This window comes from Nothobranchius furzeri, chromosome 11 (genome assembly GCF_043380555.1).
Source record: "Nothobranchius furzeri strain GRZ-AD chromosome 11, NfurGRZ-RIMD1, whole genome shotgun sequence".
In the NCBI taxonomy this organism is placed as follows: Eukaryota; Metazoa; Chordata; class Actinopteri; order Cyprinodontiformes; family Nothobranchiidae; genus Nothobranchius; species Nothobranchius furzeri.
In genome coordinates, this window is record NC_091751.1 from 54,243,301 (window position 1) to 54,252,353 (window position 9,053).

The following is a 9,053-nucleotide window of genomic DNA, read 5'->3' on the forward strand; positions in this document are numbered from 1 at the left end:
CGCTTGAGGGACTGTGTCTCTCAGCTGGCCAGGAAACGCCCCGAGATTCCCTCAGAGGAGCTGGCCCAAGTGGCCGGGGAGAGGGAAGCCTGGGCTGTCCTGCCTAGACTGCTGCCCCCACGACCCAACTGGATAAACAGATTTATCATTTGCTGTTTCCTCATCTATTTCACATACAATCTGGGCTTTATGGTAACAGAATCTGGATAAAGGGAGAAAAGCTGAAAGTAATCAGTAAATGCAGCTTTTTGTCATTTATTTTGTTTCCCCTGAATAAACAGTGAGCATGAGCAAAGCTACATATCTGGGTTCCACACTAGTGCCTCCAAAATGCAAAGGACCAACAATAGTACTTCTGAATAATATAGCTATAAATGAGAGTTTTAACTGTCGTTTTTGTTTTTAATTTTTAAAAGTGTGCATCAAATTTGCACGATTGGCCCTGGCCCCCCGTGGGGCCGCCCCTGCTTTGGGCCGTGATCCTTCGGCCTGCTTGCAGCGTATTCCCCAGCCTGGTTGTTTTTATTCAATACATGTTTCATTCATATTGAGCCCCCGGTACATGTTTGATGGGGGACTTTCATAAAGCAATTCATCTGGAAGTTCTCCACCAGTGCGCCACCTCCCTCCGCCCCCGCTGGCTCCGTGACGTCACCCTGCTTATATATGTCCCGGCAGATGGCAGAGTCTCGCCTAGACGCGACAGATGGAGACAGGCGGACTGTTGGGTCTTGTCACCGAGCTGAATTATACCTGCTGAGGCATTTTTTTTTAGTAACATATTTTTTTATTTATATCGGGTTAGTGTTTCATGGAGTCTGGTTGTTTCACGGCGGCGCAGCGTTTTTCCTGCCACGGCATCATGAATGCGGATTTATGCAAGCCCGCTCCGGAGCGTGGACAGCAGCAGTCCTTTAATTGCAACTCGGCTCCGGCGAAAAACAGCAGGAACAAACCGGAACAAAGCAAACCGGAGATGGCTCAGGCGGTGACGGACCCGAAAACGGGAAAATCCTACAGTAAAGGGAAGCTTCTGGGAAAGGTAGGAAGGTTTCCATTGGACTAAACACAATTTGGTTCACCGGTTTGGCTCTGAGGCAGACGGATCTAGAGTCTGAATGAATTAGTTGGCGTTTATTGGGAGATTAAAAGTGATGTGGAGGCATTTCTTGGGTGTATGAAGGGCTTAGGGAAGGACCTCGTGGTGGTGGATGTGACTAATCTCTCCCCCTCTGACGCTGCGCGTTTTTTTCCTTTCTGTTTTGGTGAATGAATCAGGCGCAAGGTGTGCCCAGCTCATGTGTGTGTGTGTTTGTACGCGCGCGCGTGCACATGGTTAGATGAACACCTCATGTAATCCTCGCTTTAAATGGCCGATTTTAATTGCAGTATGAATCAAAGCACTAACGTGTTGCTGCGTCGGGCACCCCGCCTATTTATCATTTCTTGATTTAACGACGTCTCCCCCTTTTCTGCTGCCTGCCGCAGAGCTGGAAACGTCTCCGTCACTTTCACGGGTAATGAATGCAGCAGTGCAGGTCTGCTTCATCCTTCAACCTCCCCATGCCAGTGGAAACTCGATGGTATCAAGAAAGAAAGAAAACAATTTGGGGCGGATTGTTAGGATTTGAAGCACATGCAAACAAAAGACGTGGCTTATCTTAATTTATTAAATGATTTCTGGTTGTTTTCTCCACACGCAGCTCTTTAGAATTGGCTTAATTATTGATGATTGATCATTAAGGCTCAGACTGGAGCTGCATTGATCCCCGAGGGAAAGATTTACCTTTTTTAAGGCCGGTTATTTATGGCCATTGCAGGTTTTCAACCTGCTGCACTCGGTTCCTTCCATGCTCATGCTTGTTTTCCCTCCTTTCAGGGTGGATTTGCGCGATGCTATGAGATGACTGACCTTTCCAACAACAAAATGTATGCTGTGAAGGTGATCCCTCAGAGCAGGGTCTCCAAACCACATCAGAGGGACAAGGTATGCTGTTGTACTTCTTGGAGAAGGTCTATGCCTGCAACATCTTCACAAACTGATCAAATATGCAATATTGACAGATTACAAACGAGATCGAGCTGCACAGAACCCTGTCTCACAAGCATGTGGTGAAATTTTCTCATTATTTCGAAGACCAAGAAAACATCTACATCTTCCTGGAGCTCTGCAGTCGGAAGGTGAGTCTCAGAAACCTCCAGAACACTCAGTCAGCCTGGTGCTGCATCACATTGGCACGTGTGGCCTGATCGTATTTATCGCACTCGAATTTTCACCAATTATAAATTTTCTTTGAAAGCACCTGCTTTTGTGATGTCACATGACAATGACAATGAGTGCAAAGCCCTGTGGGTTTATGGCTCAGCAGAAAGGGTGATGTCTTCATTCTCGTGATCTGTCTCTGCAGTCCTTGGCACACATTTGGAAGGCAAGGCACACGCTGACCGAGCCGGAGGTGCGATATTACCTCAAACAGATCATATCCGGCCTCAAGTACCTCCACAGCAGGGGCATTCTCCACCGAGATCTCAAGCTTGGTATGTGGGTTGAATAACCTGACACGCACAAACAAAAATCCCAGGAATCCCTCTTTAGTCAGGCCTATACCGTCTTTGGAATGCTGACTTGACACCTGCATTGTTTTTTTGTTTTTGTTTTCCTTTTTCCTTCAGGGAACTTCTTTGTCAACGAGAACATGGAGCTACGGCTGGGAGACTTCGGCCTTGCAGCCAAGTTGGAGACAGTCGAGCAAAGAAAAAAGTTAGTATTCTTATGGTCTGTGTAGATCCACAGCTCTTGTGAATATGATGGTAGTTTCCAGCTAAGAGACCATAAAGTCCCTTTTGGGCGACATTAAAAACCTCCTTGACCTAGAAGTCTTGCATCAGTTTGCAGACTTTTCCAGGGGAGCGTTGTCTGTACTTAGAGCAGAGTTTCAATACGTGTCTGACTACTTCCTGTGGAAAACCAGAATGACTGTTGCAGAAAAATGAATGCTTCCTCTGTGGCTTTTGTAAAACAGACTGTTTAGCATTCTTTTTGAGATAAAAATCAGGCCAACGCTTGTTTTCCCAGAACAATTTGTGGCACTCCTAACTACTTGGCCCCGGAGGTGCTCAACAGGCAGGGTCACGGCACAGAGTCAGATGTCTGGTCACTCGGATGCGTCATGTGAGTTTCCAGTTAGTTTCCTACATTCCGTTTCAGCCAGCATCTTCGTTTCGTATCCCGTCTTACTGACATTTGTTTCATCTTCATAGGTACACGCTGATGTGTGGCAACCCTCCGTTTGAGACGCTTGACCTGAAAGAGACGTACAAGTGTATAAAGGAAGTTCGGTACAACCTGCCCTCCACAATCTCGCCCTCTGCTCAGAAACTCATCTCGTCCATCCTACAGAAAAGTCCCGGCGACAGACTCACTCTGGAACAAATCCTCAACCACGAGTTCTTCAAAGTATGTTGATGCTCACGTGTTTTTGTTTATTGCAACATTTCTGCCATCTGTGGGATCTTTCCTCACTTTCCTGTTTTTCTTTTCAGGGTTTCACTCCTGACAAACTCCCTCCCAGCAGCTGCGTGATGGTGCCAGAGCTCTATCCTCCAAGCCCTGCCAAAAAATTCTTCACCAAAGTGGCCAAGAGCCTCTTTGGCAAGAAAAAAGCTAAAGGTAAGCGACAACGAGTGCTCAAACCCAATAATAGATTTTCATTAAGCATTTTCCAGCACTCCCACTTCCGTGTGACTGCAGTGTCCTAATTTTTATTATCTTGTTTTGCAGTGGAAAAGATGCCATGTGAGGAAAAAGATGACAAAGACATTTCCAAGCTGGTGTCGGGCATCGTTAAGTGTTCCATCAACCGGCAGATAAGCTACAAAACCGTGGGACCCAACGAGGTGCATCTTTTATTATTTTCTTTTCCCCAACTCTTGCAAGAAAACCGCATCACAACTGAATTAAAAATGGGTTTAAAAAGCTGGCACTGTAGTCTTTTATAAGGAGTCTGCTGAGGGTTTTGTGGCTGAAATGTTTGAAGATGTAAAGGCTAGGATGCTCAACCTGGACCGAATCTAGCCTTGCCCTAATCAGGCTCGTCTGGTTTCTATTTCTGGAGCGTGATAGGAGCTGGGTTGTTTCTTTGTGTAATGAGCCTGTTCTGAGAAACTAGAATGCATCCTGGACTACACCAAAGAGCTTTTGACTCTTTGTTTTTTTTAAATCTCACATGAAAGCAAGCAATGTATTTGTTTGGTATTGAACTGCTTCATGATAAACATGTTTTTAAAACTAGAAGTCAACCGTGCTACATGTAACCGTGGTTTCACCTCTGTGCAAATGCAAGTGTAAAACCAAAATCAGGTGCCAGTTGTTTGAGATGTGGTAGAGGTTTTGTTTGCTTCAGCAAGCTGCTCATGCAGTGACTCATTCAAATAATTGTTGTTTGTCCTGAAACTCGTTTTAAAATGCATCAATCTCGTGTTCCTTCTCAGGTGCCGTCTCCCTCCGGTCAGCTGGTCAGCACCGTGCCGCTGGAACAGACGCCAGCTGAGGAGGAATCCAGGAAGTCCATCTCTCGCTCCTTCAAAGGCACCATGGCTAGCAGCTCTGAACGTAGGCCCCGCCTCCTCAAAGGTCTTGATTTAAAGTTTCTTTCATCTTACCCTTTTTATAACAATTATTTTGCTTATTCATTCTGCAGCGTGTGAGGATGTCCTGACTCCCACAGCCATTGCAGAAGCTGCAATGAAAGTCCTGAAAAACTGCCTGGCCAACATGCCTGCAGGTGAGATGGGAGCAACTTGGTAAAGTCACGTTTTGATGTCCAGATGTGATTATTTGGACATTAGGTCCTTGAAATACCAGCTAACCCAAGTCTGCAAAATTCAGACTGCAGATGTATTCCTATTTTTGATTCCTGATATCTTGTGTCTAATGGCCCTTTCCTCTCATTCCTCTCCAGCTAATAGAAACCCACCCTGCCTGTCCCGGCCTCAGTCATTTCTGTGGGTCACCAAATGGGTCGACTACTCGAACAAATACGGCTTCGGCTACCAGCTCTCGAACAAAAGCATCGGTGTGCTCTTCAACGAGGGAACACATCTCAGTCTCTGTGACCAACGCAAGTACGTCTCCAATTTATATTCTTCCTGCTTCACTGCAGACTAAAGGGGACTCGATGGTTACAAAAGCTCCCACGTAGACGAGTTTGGGATCATTTAAACTAACGTCTTTTATTTCCTCAAACAGAAAAGTTCACTACTGCTTGACCAACAACAAACACTTCACTTTCCCAACCCACTCGCTGCCCGAGCAGCTCCGCAGTCAGAAACAGATCGTTGAACTCATGGCGAACTACATGGAGCAGAACCTTATGGAGGTATGAAATGGCTGCATGTGGAATGTTTATGTTTATGTAGTTGGCAGACGCTTTTGTCCAAAGCGACTTACAAGTGATAATCGGCATGTTGCCCTTGAGGCTAACAACAACAATAACAACAACTTGACATCAATCATGGGGAGGAGGGAACAAAGGAGTGGACGGTGGGGCGGGGGGACGGGTGGAAGCTGAATTGGTGTATTCTGTCAAAAAGCTGCCAGGACTTAAACATTGTTGTCCTTCTCAGGGTGGAGATCTGCACTGTGAGGAACAGGTGTCTGGTTCTCCTCCTCTTCTCCTTCAGTGGGTGAAGACCGATCACGCTCTTGTCATGCTCTTCAACAACGGAACTCTACAGGTGTGGGGAAAAACCTCGAATCTTTCAAACGAATGCACAAAAGTGTTAATTTACATATTAATGTCCTTTTTGTTGTTCCGTTTTCAGGTTAACTTCTACACGGACCATACAAAGATCATCCTGTGCAAGTCCTCTGACGACTCCTACCTGCTGACCTACATCACCCGTGAGCGCGTCTCCTACACATACCTCCTCAGCATGCTGAACGAGATGGGCTGCACGTCCGAGCTTCGTCATCGACTCAAATATGTGGTCCAGCTGCTCCAGCACCACTCGGATGCCTGAGAAGGACTGCTCTGTGCCTCTCATAGTGGCAACAGAAGTGGACGGACTGGTTCTGAAAACTGTTTCCTTTTCTCGGCCTGACTGGTTGATTGCTGAAGGCGGTGCAGAGGGCGGGTGTTGTCTCATGACTGATGAAAAGCTGCTCAACTCAACTGAGTGATATAATCGTTACTGGATGATTAGTTTGATCTTGACGAGTGTGGAGCGGTCCTGAAGTTTCCCCAAAGAAGCAGCTGCCTCGAGGGTTTGTGCCTACCCAGCTTTTGCCTCAAAGGTGTCCACCTGGAGGGGTTTTGATACCTTGTTTGAAATGATGGATCCCCGGAGTGGACACTTCCTGTTTTTTTGTTTTGTTTTGTTTTTGTTTTTTTTCCACATGAACTCACAAACCCACGGCTGTTTGGGTGAATCTTTGAAAGCCAATGACCCTGCAGCTAATCGACTGTGCAGGCACGGCTTCTCAAAGTTGTCTAAACACTAAGTCTGTTCAGAAATGCAACGTAACAGAACGGTGTTGAATTTGTGGTTGAAATGCAGTTTAGGCTCACTTTTCCAAAAGGATTTTGGCAGCAAGATCTTCCTCTTTGTAGACTGCAACTGTGATAATTTAGCCGAGCTGCTTTCGGATTCGAGACCAGTTTAACTTGGGGAAAGAACCTCCTACCCTCAGTTACTTCCTGGCTTTTCCTTGAACCATGGTACACACATTCCCCCCTTTTCTTAAAGCTGAGCCAGCTATCAATCACTTTTTTTAGACCTTGACCTCACATGCACAAAAACATTTCTGGCCTTTTTTCATACCAGTGTTAAAGCTTCAAGAGTTGTTGCTTTTTCTGTTTTATTGTCACGTATTTTATTTGATGTAAATGTCACTAATGCGTTACGTGGACTGTGGGAGCAACACAGATTTGCACTTTTTTTAAATTCTTAAGTTTTGCCATTAAAACCATTTAATACAATCACTTGATTAAATTTTATTTGTTTTTAAACTATAGATAGAAAAGTTTTGGTTTTAACAGTTTTAACTTCACAAACCGTGTATCTGTTTAACACTCGTGCCAGTAAATGACCCGCTGGTTAGAAACTGAGGGTTGGGAGGAGGGATTAAAGTGCCTTTTTGAGGGATGTCTGTATAGTGCAATAATGACCTGTTGATGAATGTCAAGCTGGCTGCGAAACTAGACTTGAGATGGGTTTTACTGGCGGATTTAACTTTTGTACTTTGAGCCCGGTTTAAAAGTAAATCCGGTAGCACTACACTCACTACCTGATATAAGCTTTTAGAACGGTTTATTATAGAAGTGTATAACCCAGTAAAAAAACATTGTACTCCGTTGTACTGTACTGTAATCCTTATCGGTTTGCATTGCTTTCTCGATCCAGAGTTGTATCCTTAAAACTGTGACCTGGAATGCAAGTATTTTACGTACACGTGTTCCCAAAATATTCAACATTGTGAAAGCCATCTGCCAATTCAAAAGAATCTTTATTTTTTTGTGGCACATAATGTCTTTATTTATTTTATTATTTATAACATTCTCTCTTTTTTTTTTTTTATTGTCTAAATGTTGCGGTCTTGACACAAAAGATATGTTCAATTCCGATCACTTGTTTTGTATGATGTGATGCATTTTGGGGGGCAAATGGGGACAAAATAAAGTTTATTGAAAATGATTCCTGCCTCTTTCAATGTTTAACCCAAAACTCCGTTACTTGTCCTTTTTTTTACTGTAGCATCTAAGTTGAATGTTGGGGTCAGAAGTTATTTGAAAGAAATTGATTACACCACAAATTCCAAATAAAACCACCAAACGGTTCCCAAACGCAGCTGTGTCCACAGCTTACAACTCCTCCAGGGGATGGATCAAATGTGGAGATCAAATATTTACTTTTGTGTGTTTCAGTTACAATAAACATGCCTGCTTTGAGTCAAATGTGCTATCTCAGAAAAGAAGCCTTGGCATTTAAGAATAAACTGTAAGTGGTTTGTATTTCTATAGCTCCTTCTAGGGTTCTACAAGCGCCCCCTCCTCCCCCCAAGGCACTTCCCAACACAGTCAGTCCTTCACCCATTCACACTCTGGTGGTGATGAGCTCCATTGTAGCCACAGCTGCCCTGGGATGTGCTGATGGAGGCAAGGCTGCTGAGTGCTGTCACCACTGGTCCCTCTGACCACCACCATCAGGTAAGGTGGGTTAAGTGACACAACGGCAGCATACCCTGTCAGGAGCTGGGATTGAACCTGCAGCCTTCTGATTGCTGGACAAGCTACTGCTTTCCCTGTTTATCCCTGGATTTATGAGCACTGCTAAAATTCTGTCAACCCTTAATTTTCAAGGTGACAGTGACGATCATATTCTACGGCTAACAGAAAGCAAATATACACCAGCACAACATAAAACTGCATTTCTGACTCTCGATTGTGTTTTCTTTTCTCTCTGAAAAATTCCGCAGGTACGTCACCACCTGTGTAACACAGCTGGGACCTTAATGTGATCCACAGCTCAGCTTACAGAGACAATGTGTTCCTTTTAGAGCAAAACCTCTGCACGAGTAACCTGTTGTGTTGTTGGCATGCACTGCACTGAGGGAATTTTACTAACACTCCCCGAGAGCTTGTTAAATAATCTTTACACTTGCATAAAATAGGTCATCTAAAATCATTAGAACATTGGTTAAACACTTAAAATGTCAATAAATACATAAAAGTTGTACATTTTTTTAAAAACTACTTTTATTACGTAAAAGTTGATGGGCATTCAAGAAAATGTTAAAGAAAAATGATAAAAATGTTTCAAATTACATTTCGAGGCTAAATCTGCCTACAGTATCTGCTGAACGCCTTCACTTCCAAATAAGGAAGAAAATCAGTAAGAGACTCACGTTGTTAAATCCTGTGAAGCAGGTTTCTTTATCTGCTTCTTGTTCTTTCTTTTACAGTCATAGCCAACAATTACTGTCACAAGCTGGCAACTGCAACTTAGACAGTCATGCTATGATGGGAACAACAGCTGAAAAGATCGTATCCACT

General features: G+C 44.2%; 1 protein-coding gene across 1 annotated transcript; it reads left to right on the plus strand.

The window, feature by feature from the left end:
- The first annotated feature begins 671 nt into the window (after positions 1 to 671).
- On the plus strand, positions 672 to 6,223 carry plk3 (polo-like kinase 3 (Drosophila)). The gene is made up of 15 exons (XM_015956965.3): positions 672 to 1,042; positions 1,880 to 1,987; positions 2,065 to 2,181; positions 2,409 to 2,538; positions 2,674 to 2,761; positions 3,077 to 3,172; positions 3,262 to 3,457; positions 3,544 to 3,670; positions 3,782 to 3,897; positions 4,492 to 4,612; positions 4,701 to 4,784; positions 4,962 to 5,124; positions 5,249 to 5,378; positions 5,626 to 5,736; positions 5,824 to 6,223. The coding sequence occupies exons 1-15, from the start codon at positions 812 to 814 to the stop codon at positions 6,019 to 6,021; spliced, it is 2,016 nt and encodes a 671-aa protein (XP_015812451.1). The 5' UTR covers positions 672 to 811; the 3' UTR covers positions 6,022 to 6,223.
- Positions 6,224 to 9,053: the final 2,830 nt, after the last annotated feature.